The sequence below is a fragment of the Hibiscus syriacus genome, unplaced genomic scaffold, assembly GCF_006381635.1.
Source record: "Hibiscus syriacus cultivar Baekdansim isolate YM2019G1 unplaced genomic scaffold, ASM638163v2 tig00110388_pilon, whole genome shotgun sequence".
In the NCBI taxonomy this organism is placed as follows: Eukaryota; Viridiplantae; Streptophyta; class Magnoliopsida; order Malvales; family Malvaceae; genus Hibiscus; species Hibiscus syriacus.
Window position 1 is genome coordinate 257,707 of NW_024062718.1, and position 23,182 is coordinate 280,888.

General features: G+C 33.4%; 3 protein-coding genes, 1 non-coding gene and 1 pseudogene across 5 annotated transcripts; 3 read left to right on the top strand and 2 right to left on the bottom strand.

Annotated features, from left to right (window-relative positions):
• The first annotated feature begins 2,585 nt into the window (after positions 1–2,585).
• Positions 2,586–22,687, top strand: LOC120122853 (mitochondrial inner membrane protease ATP23-like). Of its 2 annotated transcripts, XR_005516129.1 has the most exons (9): positions 2,586–2,720; positions 3,245–3,366; positions 3,569–3,706; positions 3,831–3,914; positions 4,676–4,835; positions 11,897–11,905; positions 18,438–18,444; positions 20,012–20,021; positions 22,174–22,185. XR_005516129.1 is itself a non-coding variant. In XM_039141899.1 (7 exons), the coding sequence occupies exons 1-5, from the start codon at positions 2,642–2,644 to the stop codon at positions 4,808–4,810; spliced, it is 558 nt and encodes a 185-aa protein (XP_038997830.1). In that variant the 5' UTR covers positions 2,586–2,641; the 3' UTR covers positions 4,811–4,835; positions 11,897–11,905; positions 22,677–22,687. The 2 variants fall into 2 exon arrangements, 1 of the variants encoding a protein (XP_038997830.1); XM_039141899.1 differs by lacking the exons at positions 18,438–18,444; positions 20,012–20,021; positions 22,174–22,185 and adding an exon at positions 22,677–22,687.
• LOC120122854 lies at positions 8,369–11,109 on the top strand (annotated as a pseudogene).
• On the bottom strand, positions 11,682–14,126 carry LOC120122851 (alpha/beta hydrolase domain-containing protein 17B-like). Its single transcript, XM_039141898.1, has 5 exons — positions 13,750–14,126; positions 13,113–13,149; positions 12,757–12,993; positions 12,597–12,644; positions 11,682–12,251 (listed from the first exon to the last, which is right to left on the bottom strand). Exons 1-5 carry the CDS (start codon positions 14,049–14,051, stop codon positions 11,769–11,771), a joined length of 1,107 nt encoding a protein of 368 aa, XP_038997829.1. The 5' UTR covers positions 14,052–14,126; the 3' UTR covers positions 11,682–11,768.
• TRNAT-UGU lies at positions 18,125–18,196 on the bottom strand. The gene has a single exon. It is a non-coding gene; the product is annotated as a tRNA-Thr (tRNA).
• Positions 19,428–22,506, top strand: LOC120122855 (proteasome subunit beta type-7-A-like). The gene is made up of 9 exons (XM_039141900.1): positions 19,428–19,472; positions 19,555–19,707; positions 20,463–20,610; positions 20,761–20,857; positions 20,949–21,018; positions 21,117–21,221; positions 21,467–21,565; positions 21,960–22,047; positions 22,396–22,506. Exons 2-9 carry the CDS (start codon positions 19,564–19,566, stop codon positions 22,470–22,472), a joined length of 828 nt encoding a protein of 275 aa, XP_038997831.1. The 5' UTR covers positions 19,428–19,472; positions 19,555–19,563; the 3' UTR covers positions 22,473–22,506.
• Positions 22,688–23,182: the final 495 nt, after the last annotated feature.

Genomic DNA, 23,182 nt, shown 5'->3' on the forward strand with positions numbered 1-23,182 from the left:
CCCCAGATGCATAGAGACATCCTCCAACGTAATTGTTGCCTCTCCACATGGAAGGTGAAAAGTGTGTGTCTCGGGCCTCCACCTCTCAATCAGTGCAGAAATTAGGACAGGTTCGAGTTTGCAACCGCCTATAATTGTTGCAATATACCCGAACCCAGCAGAAGCCAAATATGGCAAAATACGTTCCGGTGTCGGTATACGTGGATTTTTAATAAAAGTTTCTAAAATACGATCAGCATCCTAAATAATATATATATAAAAAGTAAAAATTAATATAAATTCATAATAACTTTAAAATAAAAATAAATTTAAATATTAACATTAATTATAAAAAATATTACCATATCGCTAAAATGTCTGGAGATATGATCATTATCCAATCGCAACAGCATTTCGTTTTCCATTATAACTGTAGACAAAACAATATAATTAGCAAAAAATTAATAATTCTAAATAATAATAATTATATAAATATTATTTTAATAATAATAATATTTACATAAATATATTAATATAAAAATAATAACTATTTAAAAAATACTAACATAAAAAAATTTCTTACCACTAATAACAAATTTAAAACTCAAATAGTTGGAGAATTTGAGTTATATAAGAGAGGAGAAGATGATTTTGGTGTGAAGAATGAGTGAGGGTTGAGGGGTTTATATAGGGGAGGAGGAGGGGTAGTTAGGAAAAACGGATGGGGGCATTAATGACATTTAATGGAAGGCGCGTCCCCGGGGATGCGCCTTCCACACGTGTCTGCTGATATGGCAAAGGCGCGTCCCCGGGGACGCGCCTTTCACACGTGGCATCCAACTCAGCGAAAACACGGGTAAAGCGCGCCCCCGGGGACGCGCCTTTGCCAACTCAGTAGAAAGGGTGCTAGTTTTGGAAATATTGGTCGAACGGTGTTAGAAAAGTAAAAATTAAAATAAACGGTGTCAGTGGGGTAAAAAAGCCGAGTTATAGGGTATAATGACGTCAAATAAATTATTCTACCATTTTTTTAATAGAATCAACTAGCCTTATTAAAAATAAATAAATAAATATCTAATATTATAATAAGAGTTTATAACTATTATTGTAAATTAAATACACAATTTGAATATTTTCCTAATTATCCACTTTAGATCATATAAGGACATACATGAAAATATTAACAATTCAACCAAAATACTCGAACAAAAAGTAGATACAAGCAAATCTGACTGTTCCGCCAACGAACCACAAGAGAAAATTAAGCTATTGAAATACCACTGAGAACTACAAATCAAAGTCAAACGTCATGAGAAACTGTTTACACACCGCAAAATCGCGTATCCAAATTCAGTCAAAGGGTCCATAGCAAGGAAGATCAACTAGATTACAAATAAGTGTCATATTAATTAGTCGTGACGTCGTCAAATCTAACCCTGAGAAAACATAAAATAAAAAAAGACAGTCAAATGAACGAAAAATATGCTACAAAGACAGAGAAAAACGTGTCATAAAGACAGAGATAAACGTACCACAAAAGCAGAATTATTCTTAAAAAAACTAAAAAAGAAATAAAGAGAAGAGAATCGATGGTCGACAACCATCATAAAAAACGGTGTTGCTGTCGGCTAAACAAAATCAAGGTAGAAAAAGTTAATTTTATCTATAGAAAATGATAAAAAGTCTAAAGAAAAAAAAATTACGCGTTTAGTACTTAAACTATCATTTTTTGTTCGTTTTAGTACCTTAACTTTTATTTTTTTTCAAAACTATACCTAACAGTGGATTTTTTAATTTCTAAATCATTATTTATATTATTATTTAATCTTACCCAAAAACAGGTGAGAAGCTCCGTCGATCGTTGCGTCTAGAATAGTTGGTTATCGCGTCTACAATCGGCGATCATCACATTCATCGGCTGATGAAGTTTAAACATTCAAACTTGCATCTTTTTTACCCCCTAAACGCAATTTTGGTATCTTTTTCATCGAAAAACGCCTCAATCTACCAAAATCAACGATGGAATCTTCGATTCTTTTATCCCGATCTCCATGGTCAAACGTGCGATGGGTCTGAAACTAAACTATGTTGATTGACTTGTCATTCTATCGTGGTCCACCGTTTGGATTGGTCATCCGTCCACCGAAGTTATCACCGTCGGGAACCCGAAGGGTTCATTGTTTTTATTTATTTTTCTTTTCCTTTGTTTTTTATTGACATAGTCATTCTGGAGCTATTGCTAGTCGTCATTGATGCAAAACATCGATCGTCATGGATACAAAACGTTGACGTTTGGTTGCTGACTCTCTCTTCTCTATTATGTTTGCCCACGTTTGGGTTTTACGGATAGGATTTTTATAAAATTAATTAAATAATAATTTTAAAAATAAAAAAAAAATTAAAATTTCTCACATCAGCTGTTAAGGCGAGTATTAAAATGAAATAAAAACTAAAATTAGGTATGATTTTAAAAATAATGAAAGTTCAGGTGCTAAAACGGACTAAAGCTGAAAGATTAAATACTAACACATAGTTTACCCCTTTTTTAAGTAAAAACAATCGGAAATACCGACTGGCAGTTCCTGGTATAGAAAAACCATAAGTACCAGCTATAGTGGTGCTTGATTAGTTGATTATATGGCCAAAATTCCAACACTGAAAAATGGAAGAAGAATCCTACAAGAAGTACGAAGGATGCACCGTTAATGAATGCGAAAACATGATTCAAAGAAGTCTACGGAGTAAAGTTTCAATTCCTTTCTAATCTTTTTTGTTTCTTAAATGTATGATTTTCCTGTGTTTCAGATTGTTTAGTGTTTGCGAGCTTTTCTTTTACTGGGGTTTTAGTTTATCACTCTTTCAGAATCCTCGGTTGTTTATTCATAGGAAAAACTTTGGGAAATGTTCAATTTTGTTGCTTTACTTGTTGGAATGGAGTTCTCAGGGTTTATGATTTTGGGTTTTTTAATCTAGGGTTTTAGGTTGACTTCAATTTTCCATTATTGATGGTTATTCAGGGGGAAACAGTGGGTAATGTTCAATTTGGATGTTTTACTTGAATGGAGTTCGCAGGGTTTATGATCTTAGGGTTTTTTTGGGGTTTAGATCAAGGATCTGGGTTTTACTCACTCAAATAGAGTTCTTAGCTTATCGACAACACACACCCTGCAGCTGCTCAAACTGGGAACATTCCCTTTTACCATATGATTGAATGTGTCATTTATCATTATCATTATTGTTTTTTTTGTGTATGTATTTGGAACAGCTCCAATGGTGAAATTTTTGATGGAGCATATGGATAAAGCTGGGTGTAAGTTAGGTGATAATTTCATCAAAGCAGTTAATTGCGAACAACAAATGGGCGGAGGCTATCTTCGTGGCAATGGGGTAAGTCCTTTTACTTATTTTTCTTTATGCTAAAAATGATGCTATTGAGTTAGTCCAATTCAAGCAGCTTATTAACCACGGTAATTTGGCTGTAAAAGAGTGTGATTACTTAATCCGTTAATACAGAATGATTAATGGTTTATTTAATGCAATTGATTATCCTATAAATGTTTTTTTTGTAATTTTTCGTGTGTGTTTCTAGATAGTGGTGTGTAGCAACCATATGAAAATTCAAGACGATGTCAATCAAGTAGTTATACATGAGCTTATTCATGCATATGATGAATGCCGTGCTGCAAACTTGGACTGGTCAAATTGTGCTCATCATGCCTGTAGTGAGGTTTGTCAAACCAAAAACTGCTGTAGTTTAATGTCTGGCATTTGGTTTCTACTTGTATCTGGGCTCCCTAGCCCTAGGTACATTTGGTAATTAGATATCTTAAAGTTTTCTTCTATCTTTGCAGATTCGTGCTGGACATCTAAGTGGTGATTGCCATTACAAACGAGAATTGTTGCGGGGTTTTATGAAGATAAGAGGCCATGAACAAGTGAGTTCCTTTCTCTCTTATTTTGTTTAACAAGTGTATGGGTGTCAGCAAGATATGATTTATCTTATTTTACTCATGTATTTCCTCGAAATTATGGTTAGGATAATCTCTAGGTTTTGTATTAGCTGGTTTTATTGCAAATGTTTGTTTCTCCAGCAATAGGATTAGGATCCTACAAACCAAACTCCTAAGTAGGAACATGAATCCGAATAAAACAGTAAGGAGTTGAATTTCCTAAAAGAATCCTGTCACTACTTTTTTGTGTAAAATACTAAATAGCTCTATGAAGCAGAGATTTTCAAGAGGAAGAGGAATTGACCTATTCATCTTGAGAAATATATCTTAGACCGGCCCTTCACATGTACTTCTTCGTAGTCAGCACTGCTCCAACTCTTGATTTTTATTAACGTATCTGTGCCTAATACATTTTCAGAAATGGGTATAGGAATATGACTATCCAAGGACCCTACAATATATGGAAAAACTTAGAAAATCCTTATTTCCCATACCTTTCTTCAATACTCAAACCCGAGTCCAAGTAACGAAGTTTCTAGTCATGGATCGTTGGTTCCAGCGTGTTATATGGTGTACTTACAAAGCTAGAACTAGAGAAGTTTGTGATGGAAACTGACTTTATCTTGCTAATGACTCATTAATGCTGTTCATAATTTACTTCAACTTAGTTATGGTTAGGTCTTTTCCTATATGGTTTCTTCTGTATTCTGTATCAAATCTAAGTGATATATGTTTTGGTTTTTAAGGACTGTGTGAGACGAAGAGTTATGAAATCAGTGACTTCAAACCCTTTCTGCTCTGAAACAGCCGCAAAGGATGCCATGGAAGCCGTGTGGGACATCTGTTATAACGACACGAAGCCCTTTGACAGAGCTCCTTGAAGTCCAGTCATGGCAATCCCTACCGGTTTCTATTTCGAACGATTTTCGGGGGGAAATCCTGTTTTATGGACCCTAGAATAGAAACATTCCTTGGTTCTTCAAGGGAAGATTCTTTTTTTTTAAGAAAAGATTTTTCTCCTCTGGGATATGAGATGAAAGGAAAGGTGTAACAACCCGGAAAAATTTAGAATAATATTAAATTGAAATTGGAGGTTAATTGTGAAAATTGGTAAATTTTTTTGGGACTAAATTGAAATATTTTAAAACTTGGAGCTTGTTTTAGAGTTAAAGGAAATTCAGGGACCAAACCCTAAATTTATCCTAAAAGTGTCGGCAGCTTTGGTGATTTAAGAGTGTTTCTGGTTTCAAATCAGAAACCACAAATGTTAAATTGCTTAAGTTTTTCTCCTCCCGTACCCTTACTTCCAAGCCCGATTCCGACGCCGTTCGACGTCCAATCGTAAAATTGAAACCACCGTTGTGTTCATCATCAAGCGAGGAACAAACCCTTCAAATTAATTGAAGTGAAACGCTGCCAAACGTCGGGAATTTTCAGTCAAAGCATCGTCGTTTTTTTTTAGCTCTATCGCCGGGAAAAACTTAAATTCACCGCCGATCGTTGTTCCGTTTACGACACCTCCTGCATCATCGTGTTCCTTGTGTCGTTGCGAGTCCGCCGGTGTCAACCTTGTTCGCCGTCGACGACGGCGCGTGAGGAGGTGGAGCAGTCAAAGATTAGGCCGAGTTGAAATACGAGCTCTCTGCCGTTCAAAAATTTGAACCGATCGTTGTAAGTATCTCGAAATCGCTCAAAATAATTTTTAGAAATTTTTCCGGGAATTTTCCGACACCGTGGCACTGTTCACGCGCCGCACGCGCCGCCGTAGGGAGAGTGAGCTGCTGGAAAACCGGTTTGACCAGTTTTGAACCGGTTTGACCGGTTCGAACCGGTTTGACCGGTCTGAACCGGTTTGACCGGTCTGAACCGGGTTGACCCGACCCGACCGTTGACCCGACCCGACCGTTGACCCGACCCGACCGTTGACCGTGACCGTTGACCGTTGACTTTCTTTGACTAAAACTTAAGATGGCTTTGACCGACCCTTAAACGACCGTAAATCTTTTCCGAGTATACCTATCCTGATAGTTTTCGACGTGCCAAATCCATTTCCGCAGTCCGTTTCACCAAATTCAAACCCGAAGGTCTCCAAATCGACGGTCAAAGTGGTTGACTTTGACTTTGACCAAGAATTTGGATTTTCGAAAAGTCATACTTTATATTTTTCGACGTCCTGATTCCGATTCCGCAATCTGTTTGGCCAAATTCAGACTCGAAATACCCCAAATTGATAGTCAAACTCGAAAAATGCTTAGATACTTAAGAATTTTAGCTTTGAACAATTAAGTAAGATTTGGGGCTGATAAATTATTGTTATTTGAAGGTGCACGAGACTCACCGGATCGTTCAACAGCTCGACCCAGCTCTTCTAGATCAGTTAAACCACGTATGCCATTATTCACCCGTAAGACCAGTAAATTTTATGATTTTAGAGATTTATTTATGTTACCCATAAGTAATATAGTGTTACTATAAATTAGGTTCGAAAACTGTAGCAGAGCGTGGTGAAACCAGCAATCGGTAGATCTACGATTTGAACCTATTATCGAGGTGTGTTCCCTATTTATTACTGAACTGTTATATTTGTTTTAATATGTGGTACACTGAATTCTTTGGTTACCGTATTGTTGATGCACCGATTTAATGTGATGATTTATGGATTATGACTGTTATCTGATATTTGTTTTGAAATGGTATATGATTACCATGTTTATGGATTTATGGAATTTATAACACGGTGCAATTGAATTTTTGGAATACGAATTTATAAATTACAGCTCTGATCAAGCTGGAAAATTTTACAGACCTAATGTGACTCTTAGGTAGGCTCTGCGGCCCTGAGATCATTCTCGGGTAGGCCCTGCGGCCCTAAGATGTGTTCTTAGGTAGGCCTCACGGCTCCGAAATCTATCTTGGGTAGGCTCTCAGGCCCTAAGATGTTCCCTTAGGGTAACGCTTTTTAAAGAGATTTACTGCAGTATAATTTTATGAGACTTTTTGGACTATGATATGTTTAGTGTACCTATAGTGATTTTATGGTAATATTGGGACACACTGAGCCTAGCTCACTTTTCGAAAATGTTTTTTCCCCTTTCAGATACTGTTGGTTAGATACCCTGGATTGAGCACTTGGAGGATCAACATATCTCTTGAAGTATATCTGATTGTAACGTTTTTACCTTGTAAGTTGACTTTATTTTGTTGACATGGACCTTATTTTAAAGTATGAGATTTTAATATGATGACATTTTTACTATTACTATTCGGTTTATCGTGATTTGATTTTTAAGATATGTTTTAAATTAATTTATTACTTATTGGTATTATATTTACAAGTTAGGTTTTGATAGTATGATTTATTATAATTTCATGTCATTTATAATGTGATTTTACATTGTTTGAATAACGGTTTCGGAAAAATGTCTTAAAGAATCATAATGTGATCCACTAGACTTAGTCAAAACGCATAGGCCGGGTCTAGGGGGTTACAAAAGGATTGTTGGGTTGCTAATGTCATACGAATTTTACACCAATGATTATTTTTCAGACCTGCTTAAGAAAATAAGAATTCCTCTTTGGGCTCAATTTCTCCTCTGGTATACCAACTCTTTTTAATTCATTTTCTTACAATGCTATGCTAAATAGTTTTTTTTTTTTATTAATATGCTAAATAGTATTGACCACCAAAAATGGGCTTGCACAACTCCAATTTGGTAGAGCTCAGAGACCCAAGATCGGATTACTTTAAGTATTTGGGGGAAAACTAAAATTGATATTATCATTCTAAATTATTTATTTAAATAAAATTAGATTTTATCATTCTCATAATATGAAAGAATAAAATCATTTTATGTCAAAAATTTATTTATAAGAATAAGAGTTAATTGTCCCAAACTATAACCCTCTAAATTGGTCCTTAAACTTTTGAAGATTTTAATTCCATCCCCAAACTATGACTCCCATTTTAAATTAGTCTTTACACTTTTGAGCATTCTAATTTTATCCCTAGACTATGGCCCTCTCTCTCAATTGGTCCCTAAACTTTTGAATCTTCTAATTTCACCCTCAAATTCATCAAAAATATGTAATTAGTTTCAACCATAATTTTACCTGAATTTTGTTTTCTAAAACATATAATAATATAACTTGGCCTAATGATTTCATTAAAAATGGATGTGATTAGTATATAACTATAGTTTGGGATGAAATTGGAATGTTCAAAAAGATTGGGGACAAATTTAGAATGAAGGTTATAGCTTGGAGATGAAATTGAAATGTTCAAAAGTTTAAGGACTACTTTAGAATAATAGTCATAGTTTAGTAATTAAATTGGAATATCTAATATTTTAAGGACCAATTTAAAATGAGGATTATACTTTGAGAACATGTGATGCAATTAACTCTAAAAATAATAAAGAAGTTCGGAAACAGTTGGTTTTGAGAGAAACCAAACATAACAGAAAGGAGAAGGAACATAGAGTACATCGCCAGATTCGATAAAAACATAAAAGATAAACACACTTGTCTCATAGTTTCTCACGACAACCTCTCTGTGTCATCTCCGCCCTCATGCTTTTTCTTTTCCCTTTCCATCACTATTTCTTCTTCATATCTTCATCGCCACTCATCTTTTCCTACTCTCATTTCTCCTTCAATGGCCCCTGCTTTCGAACAAGTTCCGGTCCCTGAACCGCCCCATAACACGTCCGACACTGTAAACAACGATGCTCAAGCAGATTACAAATCAAGGGTCACTGTTGTTGGTAGTGGCAACTGGGGCAGTGTTGCTGCTAAGCTCATTGCCTCAAACACCCTCAAGCTCAACTCTTTTCGTGGTATACTTTTCCCCCATCATTTTTTTTCCATTTCGTTTTGGTTGTTCGTATGGATGAATGGTTTAAGGCTTTGGATAATTAGGGGGTGAATTTTAATTTCATGTAATCAAAATTCAGATGAAGTTAAGATGTGGGTATTTGAGGAGACATTGCAAAGTGGTGAGAAGCTTACAGATGTCATTAATAGAACTAATGTAAGCATTTAAAAGACATTTTATTTGCAGTTTCTTTGTTTTTTAAAATGTCTAAATAATGACTGGTCTGTTTTTTGTTTGTTTGTTTTTTTCCCAACAGGAGAATGTTAAATATCTCCCTGGTATTAAACTTGGTAAAAATGTCATTGCAGATCCAGATCTCGAAAATGCAGGTGCTTATTTTGCTGTTTTCTTTAGATTTCCTGTGAAATTTTTTGTTGATTTGTAGGCTTTTGAGTGCTTGTATTATATGTTGCTCCGCTTCGAGTTTAAGATAGCTTGTATCAAGGGTTAGATGTTTTTGTTTATGGTGAGACTGGAAATTTTGCAGTTAAAGATGCAGACATGTTGGTTTTTGTGACACCCCATCAATTTATGGAGGGCATATGCAAGAGGCTTGTTGGTAAGGTGAGGGAAGATGCTGAGGCTATTTCACTTATTAAAGGAATGGAGGTTAAGATGGAAGGCCCTTGCATGATCTCCACTCTTATTTCCGAGCAGCTCGGCATCAATTGTTCTGTTCTGATGGGGGCGAATATCGCAAATGAGGTGATCGGCTGATTTTATTTTGTGAAGTTTCACATACTTTGTCATTTCGCCACTGGTTTTCTCAGAAGTAATTGGTTCTGTAGATTGCGGTGGAGAAGTTCAGTGAAGCAACGATCGGGTACCGTGACAAACGAGAAATCGCAGAACAATGGGTTCGGTTATTCAGTACCCCATATTTCGTTGTCACACCTGTGAGTCTCATTAATGTGCTTTTCTTTTGAGTCTCAATTAAACATTGAACTTATAGATTGGTTTACAGTTACAACTACGCTAGGTATAACTGTAAATCGTAATGGTCGGATTAAATGCTTCGACAAATCAATGAATAGGAAGAGAGTGTAAAAGAAGTAAAGAACGAATTCTAATCTTTGCATTTCATGTTCTATGAAAAACAGGTCCAGGATGTGGAGGGGTTGAACTATGTGGCACCTTGAAGAATGTTGTGGCCATAGCAGCCGGTATGAATGCAGTAATGTCTAGGTCGGTTTCCGTTCTTCTAGTCGCGAACTAATATTTATACTACTACCAAACGTAAACAGGTTTCGTTGACGGACTCGACATGGGAAATAACACGAAGGTTAGTACAAGACAGTTTTTAGCATTGGTCTAACATATTCCAGAAGTTTCTTTTTCTCACTGCTATTGCAAATGTTCAGGCCGCAATAATGAGAATTGGTCTAAAAGAGATGATAGCTTTCTCCAAGTTGTTATTTTCATCTGTTAGGGATAGTACCTTCTTTGAAAGCTGTGGAGTTGCTGATGTCATCACAACTTGCTGTAAGAAACTGATATTTTCGGTTTAAGATCACATCCATTATGATAGAAAAATAACGGAAGGAAGCTTGACCCTATTATCTTCGTACCTTTTGATCGAGAAAATTAACCTACTTTGATACTAAAACTATGCCATTTGTGGGCAGTGGGAGGAAGAAACAGAAAAGTTGCTGAGGCATTTGCTAAGAATGGAGGAAAAAGGTTACCCTTAATTAATGTTCGGGTTAACATTCATGTTCGACACATATTCCAACACCAGCATCTGGATATGATCTTTAAAATATATGAAAATTTTGAGGAAAACAATTGTCATACTCATGTTGGATGCATACAATCGTCATTCAAGTTTTGATCATACTGCTTCTCATCCGCAGATCTTTCGATGAGCTTGAAGCTGAGATGTTGCAGGGTCAGAAATTACAGGTAAATCTTAAACAAGGGAACATGATCCTGAAAATAATGCCAAAAAAAATCGAGTAAATCTCAAACACGAGCATATTCGGATCTGCATTACTTTTATATCAATCGGGGATTCTAAAAGATTGAAAATATTGAGTTCTCTAATATGTTTTTGAATACGTAGTTTGTTGATTATGAATAAATCTCTTTTATCTTATGATCAGGGTGTATCGACGGCAAGAGAGGTGTATGAAGTTTTAAGCCACCGCGGATGGCTGGAACTATTTCCGCTATTTGCAACAGTACATGATCTGTGTCGGTCGTCTTCCACCATCCGCCATAGTTGAACACAGCGAGCAGAAACCGAAGTTACCTCTGTTTTACTCCGCCACATAAACATTAACTTATCCATTTCAGTTCGCCGAAGTAGCTTTCTGCAATTGCTCATCAGTCAGGGAGTATAAAAGAGAAGACCGGAACAAAATCTTGACACGGCACGAATGATTCCAGCAAAACGTCTCGGTTGAATGAATGTTTCAATGTCAGTTTTTTTACCTTCTTTTTCCAGTAATTGTTAATCTTATGGTTAGTTAAATATGTATAGTGCAGTCTATGTAATAATGAGCAGCGTGCTGAAATACTTGAATGAAATACATAGTTTTTTTTTCATTTTCAAAGCATAAGCATTTTTAAAGTAAATTCATAGTTTAAATTATTCTGTTTTGATTTTGGTTTAAATCCTTGGATTCTATTTTACTTTTTATTTTATAATTATTTTGGTCACTTAACAATTTTTTTAATCGTCCTTACGATGTAAGCACTTAAAAATGTAATAGAAAAAAACGTTAATTACTTTTAACGAAAAATTCTTTAGATACCTAAAGTTAACCTAGGGAATAGTAGCATTATAACAACAAACCCATATTTTCATGCCACAGATGATATATAGGACAAACCAATTATATAGCCCTAAAACACCATAACAATGATAATCAATTTTGAAGATGAAGAATAAGAAAACCAAGATTGATTCCTCACGATACCAAACGCTTTTGTATGCAATCTTTACTTGTTTTTACACCAAAGTATCATCCGGTTCTTATTCTATCCAACCGATCAACACTTTTGCGAGCTTTTTCGAACTGGTGATCGATGCTTTTCCGGGACTTCTCGTAGCAATCCACACTCCTCCGAGACCTTTCCATTTGGTCAAAAGAGATTCTTAGTTTTTCTAGCTTATCCATGCTATTAGTCTGATTCTTCAACCTCTCAGGTCTGTCTGTACTCTTCCTCGGTTTCTCTCTTCGATCAGTACTCTTCCTCCCAACCTCAAACAGGTCTGCGCTTTTCCGGGGCTGTTCGACTTGATCCATGCTTCTCCTTGAACTGTACCTTTGTGAAGGAGATTTCTGAACGGTTGATATGAATTTCTTGAGATGCCTAATATACTCAGGGTAATGCTCTAGATCACAGTGGTTCCCTCCTTTGAGCCACAATGGTTCGTACTTCTCTTTGCATAGTTCCCAGAGCTGTTTGCCATGCGAGCAATCGACAACTTCATCCAAAGTTCCCTACACATCGATATAAAAAGACTGATCTCAAAAGCTATAATTCCGGTATTCTGTATCATTTTAACCAAAATTTTGTTGGGGAAAATTGCAAACAATCTTCCACAGGTATATCATTTCACGATCAATACATGACGACAGTTATTTTCTTCTTGGTATGTGCCAAGACAATGAGCTATTGGATCTTCATTGTTTGTGTTTGTTGACTATCCGAAGAGTAAACGAATACGGAAACTACCACGTTGGTAAACAATGGTTCAATCATATAATAGAATGTAATGGCTCAAATATGAAATCTATAACACAGAAAATCATGAAGTAGAAAATGTCATGGTTATAGATGCTTACATGAATGATAAGAACGGGACAATTGACTAGCGGTATTTTATCGATATTCTGCACACAAACACCACCACAAAACAAAAACATTATGTTAGCAATGCTATCATAAACTAATCCTACTAGTATAATAAACTGGACAACCAAACTCATAAGGCTTCCAGATTACCTTATAAATGTCGAACCAATACGTACGCTTTACGGGATACATGACTCTCAAGCCGGAAAGAATGGGACTATGAAGAACGACAGCTCTTAACCGAGGCAGTCGGGCTGCTAGTTCTAGAGTAGGACCACTACCAACAGATTGGCCATAGAGGATGATATCTTCTTGTTTTGCACCGTAGCTTTCTTCAAGACATTTATATGCTGCTTCAATATCAGCATACGAATTCTGCTCACTTGGCTGTAATAAATTAATGATATGAGCTTTCGACAACCATATTAGCTAAACAATTGCCACCAATCTTTTACAGGAAGATCTAAAACATTTCCTTTTAAAGCAATATCGAGTATGTTATATACCTTTCCGGAAGATTGACCATACCCCGAATAATCGTAGCTGCACAATATAAAAAAAAACATGTAAAAAACTGTGAACTTTGATTTCTTGTAACTTCTTTGGCAAGGATATAACTTCACCCCTGTCCAAGGAAGATTTCCGGAAGATTTTATGATAGGGAGTGAATTTATAATATTCTAGATGAACGAACTTATAAAATTTAAAAAGACAATAACATATTATCAATAGAAAATATATATAAAATATTAAAGTGGATCGCTCCTCTGTCCATCACTATATGGACTAGAACAAGATCGATTGCTAGATAAGCCATAATCTGTATAGTTCTCACTTAAACTCAGTTAAGCAAATCAGTTTGCCCACATTCAACAATCAACACCATACACTGATATCCATGTTCACTATCCAAGCAACTTTATCTTCTAAATGCTCAAAACTCAATTCCTTTCCAAATTAAAAACCCATGTGTCAAAAACAAGCCAAAAACATCAGGGAAACAAGAAAAAGCATCAGAATTCCAAAAACCCAGGTGAAAAGAAACCAAAATACACCCGTCAGATGAGAAAGAAAAGTTCCAATCTTTTTATAAAAAGAAGAATATGCAACAAAAAAAGAATAAGCTGAAAACAGAGTATATACCACATAAGATTGAGCCTCAAGTGGATGCTCAGTTCGATGAAAAGCTCGTACATCTGACCCAGATCGGCAGCGTTTCCATGAGAGTAAAGCAAAGTGGAAGTTGCCATGGGATGCCTGATGTAAATAGCTGCAATCTCCATGCCACGCCGAGTTGGAAGCTTAAGAACCTCAACGTTTTCTCTATGAGGGAAAGGGCTAAGAAGCAAAAGACCAGTCATTTCATCAGTTACAAGCTTGTACGAAGGTGGGTTCGGTGGGAAAAATGCAAACTTTGCTGCCATTGAGGACGTTACCCCTCCCATCTCTGCCTTTTCTGCTCTGTTTTCAATCTCTTTACTTTTTTCTTCTTTGGTTCGTTTCAGAAGGAATTGGAACTGGCTTTTTTCCCTTTCCCTGGCTTTTTTGTAATTTACTTATTTAAAGAAATGATTTTGTTCTTTGAACGTTGAAGTGGGATTTACTTTGTTGGATCGAGTCAAATTAGACTGATTTAAATTTTGAATTATTTAAGTTTAATTTTTCACTTAAGTTATATTAGTAAATTTTATTCTTGAGTTTGAGTTAATTTAAATTTTATTAATTTTAAAAGAAATTAAACTTTAGTATAATATTTTTTAAAACTCTAGATAAGTAATTTGATTATTTTATATTTTTTATTTCTTCAATTCTTTCACCATTTTAAGTTTTTTTTATTAAATTTAATAACACACTCCTAAATTAATTTAGAATACCTATGTAGTACCTTAAATAATTTTTTTAAAAACAATTTTTATTTTTATAATTTAGTCCATCAACTTTATATAATTTTTTTTTATGTCTTAAATTCTTCATTTGTTTTAACTAGGGATGGCAACAGGGAGGTTTTGGGCCGGAGATTGGTCCCCCGTCCCCGTTTAAAAAACTTATACTCGTCCCCACTTAAAAAAACGTGGGGATTTAAAAGGGGATCCCCATCGGGTAATCGGGGAAACGTGTATCCCCGTTTAGCATAAACGGTTATTTAAACGAGTAATTTTCACCACAGGGATAATCGTGGTGAAAATTACCTGTTTAAATAACCGCTTACCTTAGATGGTTATTTTTTACCGCGGGGATCCCCGTTACCGTTTAAATTTCACACGATGACACGAGTTATTTAAAAAAATAATGTCATTATCGGATCTAAACTTACTTGAAACGCCAAACACCACCAAATGCATCCAAAATATAAAAAAACAATTCAAATAGACAAATATAATGACAACGACTAATAATATAATGTTTCAACTTTTATAAACGAAATCATTCTTCCAAAGTTCTCAACTTTCAAGTAACGTCAACGACACCACCATCGTCATCAAACAGTTGTGACCCCCGATTGCTACAATTACACAAAAAAAATTATAAGCCACCAAAATTTATATAAAAACGTTAATGATATCACGTATAACTTGTATATCAATTTAGTACCTCGTCACCACCATCACGATCATATTCAATGTTTTTACAATATGCTTCGGACTCTTGTGAACAAGTTGTTGTATTTATTAATTTATATAACATATCATATCAACAATACAATTGAAAAAAAATAAACTTATAAGTAAAAGAAATGATTGATTACCTCTTATTTCGTTTATTAACCAACTTTGGGCACACATTAGCGCTTCCAACGTCTTTGGATGAAGACGACTCCAATGAGGACTCACCAATCTACTACTTGTACTAAAGGTAGACTCAGACGCAACAATGGATATTTATCGGGTCGGGTAATCGGGGCAGGGATTATCAAATCCGTCCCCGTTTAAAAAATTCAATTTTCCCCTTCCCCGTTTTCGTTTATCATCCCCGAACCTGATACGTTTAATTCGATTTTCCCTGATAGGTACGAATTTTTTTGTCATCCCTAATTTTAACTTTTCTTTTTAAAATTAAATTTAAAGCACATGTTCCTATGATATTATGAAATATCTATAAACAATTTTCTTCCTTTTAGATTTAATCTCTCAATTTGATTTTTTTTTGTATTTTTTTATATAAATTATTTCTTTCCATAAATTTCTTTACTCCTTTATATTTCCACCAATGATTTGTCCTCAAAATCTATCATTTAAAAAAATATTATAAATATATTTTATAATTATAGACGGTGATTGATTAATTAACATTACTAATTTTACTTACGCGTGTGAAAAAAAATGTGAAAATGTATATATTATAACTGATATGACTAGAGAAATTTTGGAATTAATTTGTATTATATTATAAATAATTACAATTAAATTTCAAGAGAAACTCAAACATTTCAACTCGAAATTTTTTTAAATAAAATTTGAATCATAAAATGAGATTCGTCAATTTGAAAAGCTCATTTCTTTTACTCAATTTGACTCGATATTTATCTAGGATAAATAACATGTTTAGTGCTGCAACTATCACTTTTGTTTTATTTTAGTCACCAAACAATTTTTTTTCTTTTAAAATCATACCTAACATTACGTTTAGGTTTTATTTTAGTTACATACCATTAAAAAATTAATAGAACTGTTGATGTGGTTTTTCAATGATGATGTGACATTACCTTATATTGACATGTCATCGCCATAATTAATTTTTTAACAATGATGACTAAAATGAGATCAGAACATAATATTAAATATAATTTTAAAAAATAATTAAATTACCAAAACAGAACAAAAATAATAATTAGATATTAAACATAAAATTTACCTATTTATTTATTATATTATAATATCTTGTAGGGTCAAGAACTCAAGGGAAACGAACAATAAAATTTTATTGCAATCAATGGAAAAGGGTTACTTCTAATATACCTAACAAATCCATGCACTCCCCATGTGGATGCACTTCATTCATTGAATCATTACAACCGGGACCGACTAAGGGAGATGACTCTAAAATTTTAAAATTATCATATATTTTAAATATTTTTTAATGTATTTTCCATTGAAAATATGTTTCTACCTCCCTTAAAAAATTTTAAGTTCATCATATCTTAAAATTTTAGAAGTTTACCATGTCTAACATAAAATTCTATGTTCGCCCTTAATTACAACTTACATTATTATCCAAACCATATGATAATATTAAATTTATTTATTAATCGGATTATTCATGTTATTGGAACATTTTAATTGATATCATAATTAGTGATAAAATGTTTTTAATACATATTTTGATGTGGAATTTAAGTTCAATTATACGAACAAAATTTCCCATATAGGATATACTGTAACACAAAGCATGCGATCCTCTAATAATTCAAGGTGGCTTAGGTACCAAGAAAAGTAAAAGTTGTGACACAATCATCATGATGACGAGGATAGGTCAATGTGCTTTTCTCAAGCACTCTAACCATTACAGGTTTTGCTTAGACTATACAGTTTACATATATTATGATTTAGTCTTTCGTATAGAACGATTTAATCTAAATTAAATCAATTGAATCGAATCGAAAACAAACCTCAACAGAATAGTCTCCGGTGGGGAGGCCCTCCCTCCAAAACGAGAGATTGAATATTAACCACTAAAGTTAGGGACCCAAATATGAGGAGTTAGGTTTGGATAAAGTTAGGCAAAAACCCTAATCTTGAGGGTAGAAAATGACTTAACAACAACTGATATATGATCAAATGGATAAGGAGAGCATTGACAATGTACAGTTCTCAACAAGAAGATGTTGTTGAAGCTCAAATCTTAGCTCTAAGACAAGAGGTTGAAGAATTTAATAATAAGGATTATGAGATCGAAGTCGAAGACCTGAAGAAGGAGATCGAGCAAGAGGATGTTTGCGTTACTATGGGCAGTGGCGGATCCAGAAATTTAAGAATGAGGGTCCAAAATTTTAATTTTATTTTCTTAAAAATAATGAGTATGAAAAAATTGTAATTTTTTTTTCTTTTTTCCATAACATATTAAGTTAAATTTAAACAATTTTCCAAAATAATATGATGCACTTGACCCTATAGGCTTAGGGCATCCGCCACTACTATGGGGTCCATGGTAGGTAAGCACATGAAAAGAATCTTGTTATTGTGATGGGGTGACGAGACTGTGTTTAAAATTCATTTCTGTTGATATTTTTTTTATTTTAGAATTTGTCATCTATAATTAACATTGAAAAAAACTGTTAAAAGCATCCATTTTTCCAAAGTTGTAAACAGAAGTATATCAGATTTGGTAAAATGAAATTTGGAAATTGATGTTTGTTACTTTCAGCAATATGCAAGAATTATGTTCACCCATTTTTGGCATTTTTAAAAAATATATGTACTAAACATATACTATTTAAATACAGATATAATATATAGATATGATTTTTTAAATATATGAATTTTTTTTAAAATAATATTTGAAAAAAAGGGATAGAATCATCTGCCCCCATGCAGGATCGAACTACAGACCTTCAGTTTACAAGACTGACGCTCTACCACTGAGCTATAGGGGCTACCCATGTTACGGGGTAGCACCAAAAATTTTATAACTAATATTATAATTGGCTCACAGCTTAAAAAGCAGAGGAGGAGGAGTTTTTAGAATATGATAAGTGAAAATGCCTTTGCTTATTAATAGAAGAAGTATTTATTTTATTATCTCTTGTGTCTTTGCTTATTAATCTTCTTGTTTCTCTTAGTGATTTTCATAGTGTTAATAGTGTTTACGTATTTGCATATTTCTTAATCCCAGAGATTGTTTGTTATTTTGGAGAGCGTAAATTCTCACAAGAGTATTTTGCCTACTTATTTAGGCGGTTGATTTGAGTTTTATCATCTAAAGTTATTTAATTTTTTAATTAGATTAAAAATATACGTGTAATTAATAAAATATTTAATTAGATTAATATGATGAGTCAACTCAAAATCAATTAAATTATTAAATTATTTTCCATTTTAAAAGCATGAAAAATATTATTTAATATTATTTACTTTTTCATGCTTTTATATAATTCATATATAAAATATAAAAAAATTATTCCTTGAGATTAAAAATATCGTTTGTTATTTAATTTTTTTTGCTATTGTTAATTAATAAGAATAATTAATTTTATTAAACAATACAATAAAGTTATAATTTAAAAAATCTAAAAAAATTAAAGTAGACCAATCATATCAATCGTTCGTTTTCTGTAAAATTATCAAAAAGAATAAACTAGATACTAAATAATATATATAAGATCATACAAAAAATGATTAAAAAATTCAATCGAACGATTCAAAAATATAGTAGATATGAATGTACATCAATGTTGTTGTTATTGAAAAATAAACTTTGTTGTACTAACATAAAAATAAATATAACGATGATGACAGATTGACAACTAACAATATCACAACTTAAACATGACTTATTTGAAGAGATTGCATGTACCTATAATATAAGAGAAGCATGAACAAATGTCAATTGAAGAGTTATCATCAAATCTAACCTTAAAAACGGGAGAAAAATCATTTCAAGAACATAAAATAATATCAATTATTTTTAAATAAAGATTAATGAAATTAATGAAAAATAAAGATCAATATTGTATAGTTAATTTTGTATGTGTTAGTTTTTAAAATTTTAAAAATTCAATAAAATTCAATTTATTTATTAAAATTTTGAATTGTTCTTATTTTTGTTAATCAATCATTAACTACTTAATTGCGATATGATATGATAAAAACATTTGGGAATGAACATCCGAAATCTGTTCTCCGGTTTGATTCTCTCTCAGCTTTTCCGTTGAGATCTCCGGCATATATCTTTATTAATCAAAGTCCTAATCTTTCTGTTTTAATTTTTATTCAGATTTGAATTTAAGGCGAAAAAAGAAATATGTCGAAGTCAGTGATTGAAGTTCCTCCGAAGGGGGGATTCAGCTTCGATCTTTGCAAGAGAAATGAGATGCTTGCAAATAAAGGCGTTAATCCGCCTTCATTTCGTAAAACGGGTACCACTATTGTCGGCTTGATCTTCCAGGTACAAATTTCGTAGAGAAAAAAACACTTTCTGGGATTTTTAATACTTTTATTGTTTTACCATGAAACTTTGCTTCTTTTTTAGCTGATTTTCGTGTGTATGTGGATTCCACTATATGGGATTTAATGCGTTTTGTTATCTTACGATAAAAATTGCTTCTTTTTGCTACAATCAGTGTGTTAATTAGATACTTATTTGGTTGGTTGACAATGGGAAAGTCCAATAATTTGCTTGTGGTTTTTCTGTTGATGTTTAGATTAAGGAGTCGAGGAAGGGATGAATTGTAATTTTTCAGTATTGTTAGTCATTTCCATGTGGTTGATTATTCCAAGTGGGTTATGTGATGGTGAATTTGGAAATAATTGGTTATAGCTGTAGACTTTAGGACTTCGTTAAAGTGGAAGATTTTGTGAGGTATATCTATGCTATCGTGATTTCAGGCTCATGATTTTTATTACTGAAACAAACCCTTGAAAAGCTGAAATAGATAGAATAAGTTACAACTTGATTAGCTTCTTGGTTGATTTTAAGTTCAAGGGAACTCATGGTTCTTTGTGTGTTATATTGTTGATTTACACTTCATAAGACAGAAACTGAGATGATGGTTGTTGGTTAATATCCGCTGCAGAACTTTAAAAAAAAAAAAAAAAAGAGTCGGTGCCTTATTGTTGTGAAATTGCCCCGTGCCATCTTCTTTTCCTTATCTTCAAACTTGTCCGTTTTTTATGTTCAGTTCAGCATAGTTCTGATGCTAGTTATGGAATGGTGTTATTCTTGGAGCAGACACTAGAGCAACCGAAGGACCTATAGTTTGTGACAAGAATTGTGAGAACATTCATTACATGGCCCCAAACATTTACTGTTGTGGGGCTGGAACTGCTGCTGATACAGAGGCAGTTACTGGTACTTTCTGAAATTGGTGTTTAATATGATTCAAAAAACATCAGTAGTTTCTTTGAATTGAATGCTTGAACACCTCACTTATAATTGCTATTTTCACATTCTCATTTTACTGTAGCTAACCTTTTCTTTTGGTGTTATGCATATCCTCAGACATGGTCAGCTCACAGCTCCAGTTGCACCGCTATCATAAGGGTAGAGAGTCGAGGGTTGTTACAGCATTGACCCTTCTCAAGAGAAACCTTTTCAAGTAATGTTTTACTGTTTTCTTGTATTTTTTTTACCAACATACCTCAGTCTATATAGAATATGTGATTCTAACTGCTTAGGAAATTGTTCAGTTACCAAGGCTATGTTTCAGCTGCTTTGGTTCTTGGTGGTGTTGATGTCACTGGGCCTCATTTGCATACTGTGAGTTTTTTCCAACCATTCAGCACTTCAAATGACAGTAGCTTTTTGCCTGCTCTATTATTGTAGTTTCTCATCACAGCAATGCTTAAATTCTTCAGATATACCCCCATGGGTCAACTGACACATTGCCATTTGCTACGATGGGCTCTGGTTCCCTGGCGGCAATGGCAGTATTTGAATCAAAATACAAAGAAGGCCTTACTGTAAGTTCAACTATTCATTTCTTTTGGTTTCTTGAGGATTGAAAGGGTACACTACCCTAATGTGTTCTTTGATGATCGGATTGTTTGCAATGTAAATTCTCTTGTGATTTGTTTTCCATGTAAAATAAACATTTCATGTGTTTGCTGTTTCAAAGTAAATTAAATCAGCAATATTCAATTTGGAGCAACTACACCTATTTTGATATGTTGAATATAATACTCGGTCAACTGTTTTCTCTTTGCAGAGAAATGAAGGAATTGAACTTGTCACTGAGGCTATATGCTCTGGTATCTTCAACGACCTTGGAAGTGGAAGCAATGTTGATGTTTGTGTTATAACTAAGGTTTGATGTTACTCTAACCCTTTTTTGTTTGAAGGTGATGTGGGTAAGAAGAAAAACAACATTAATCAAAAGAAATAAGGTTGGACAAATGAGTAAGAAAGATGGAACTCAAGAAAAACTTTGGGTTGAAGGGAAACCTCTGGTTTTCTTTTAATTCAAAGAAAATAATAATGATAAGTTGTGGCTGTAATATTTTTACAGCTTATTTATACTAGGGTTACAAAGATAATTTAATCCTGGCCCTAGATTTCAAACATAAAGGAAACTTATAATCCTAGCCATCCAGAACATCTCTAATATTTGATAAAACTGAAATAAATAAATATTATAATAATATAAGCTCCTGCATCAGAAGGGACACACCTTATGTTCATTTTGATGAATTTTGCCTCAGGGTGGCAAAGACTACTTGAGGAACCACCTACAACCTAATCCTCGAACTTACACCAGCTCCAAGGGCTATTCTTTTCCCAAGAAGACAGGTTAGTGGTGATGTTCTTTATAATTACATTCCATTTTAATTATGAAGAACGATCTCGTTGTGTTTTCATTTTCTGCTAAAAGAACAACAACAAAATGCCATGTTGTTATTGAAGGTTTGGATGTAGCATAGTTGAACTGTGATTACTAACATGTTCGGTCAATAGCAGAGAATTTGAATGTCAAAGCAAGGTCATTCTAATGGTCACGAGTATTTCAAGAAAAATGTAAAGTTGACCAATATCGGCTTTAATAAAGTATTACAGTTTTTCTGCTGAAACAAGATTGTGTATGATGTTCCAGATTACTTGAAATGTTGTTTTTATTTAATTGAATTTCTATGGTTGCAGAGGTTCTGTTGACTAAAATCATTCCACTTAAGGAGAAAGTGGAGATCATTGAAGGAGGCGACGCCATGGAAGAATGAAGCAGACCGTGTGTAGCTGATCAGCTTTCAAAGAAGTGAATATTGTAGTAATTTGAATATCACCTCTTCCCCTTAGATAATGGAAGATTCTCATGATAATCCTCATCTTTTATAATATTTTACAATTCTTTTTTATAAATTTAATCAATTTTATCCTTTTGTTTTATGACCTTTTTGTGTATAAAGTAAATAACGTGTGTTTAGATTGTTGCATTCCATCTGAACAAATTAATTAAGAATGGATAAAATTAGGGTAAACTATGCAAGAGGTCATTTTTAATTTGGTTTTCTTCTACTTTGTTCACTCAACTTTCAACAAATATGTTATGCTCACTTGCATTATTAATTCACCACAAAATGATTACTCAAATGTTGAATGCTAACTTTTGTTATGTTGAAGATGTGACATGTAAACAAAAAACAATTAATTTCTAATTTAATCATTGAATTTTAGTTAGAATATCAATATAAAGATTTAATTCTAAAATTTTGTATATTATATTAACTTCATCTAAATTCTAAAAATCCAAATAAATTAAGATAATTTTTTCTTCAGTAAAAATATGATTATATGTTTTGTGAGTATTATTTTTATTTACATTATATATATATATATATTATGTATTAATCTTGAATTTTTATTTACATTATTTTTAAAAAAAAAATATGAATTTTGTTTTATTTTATGTATAGTTGTTAATTAAATTTTT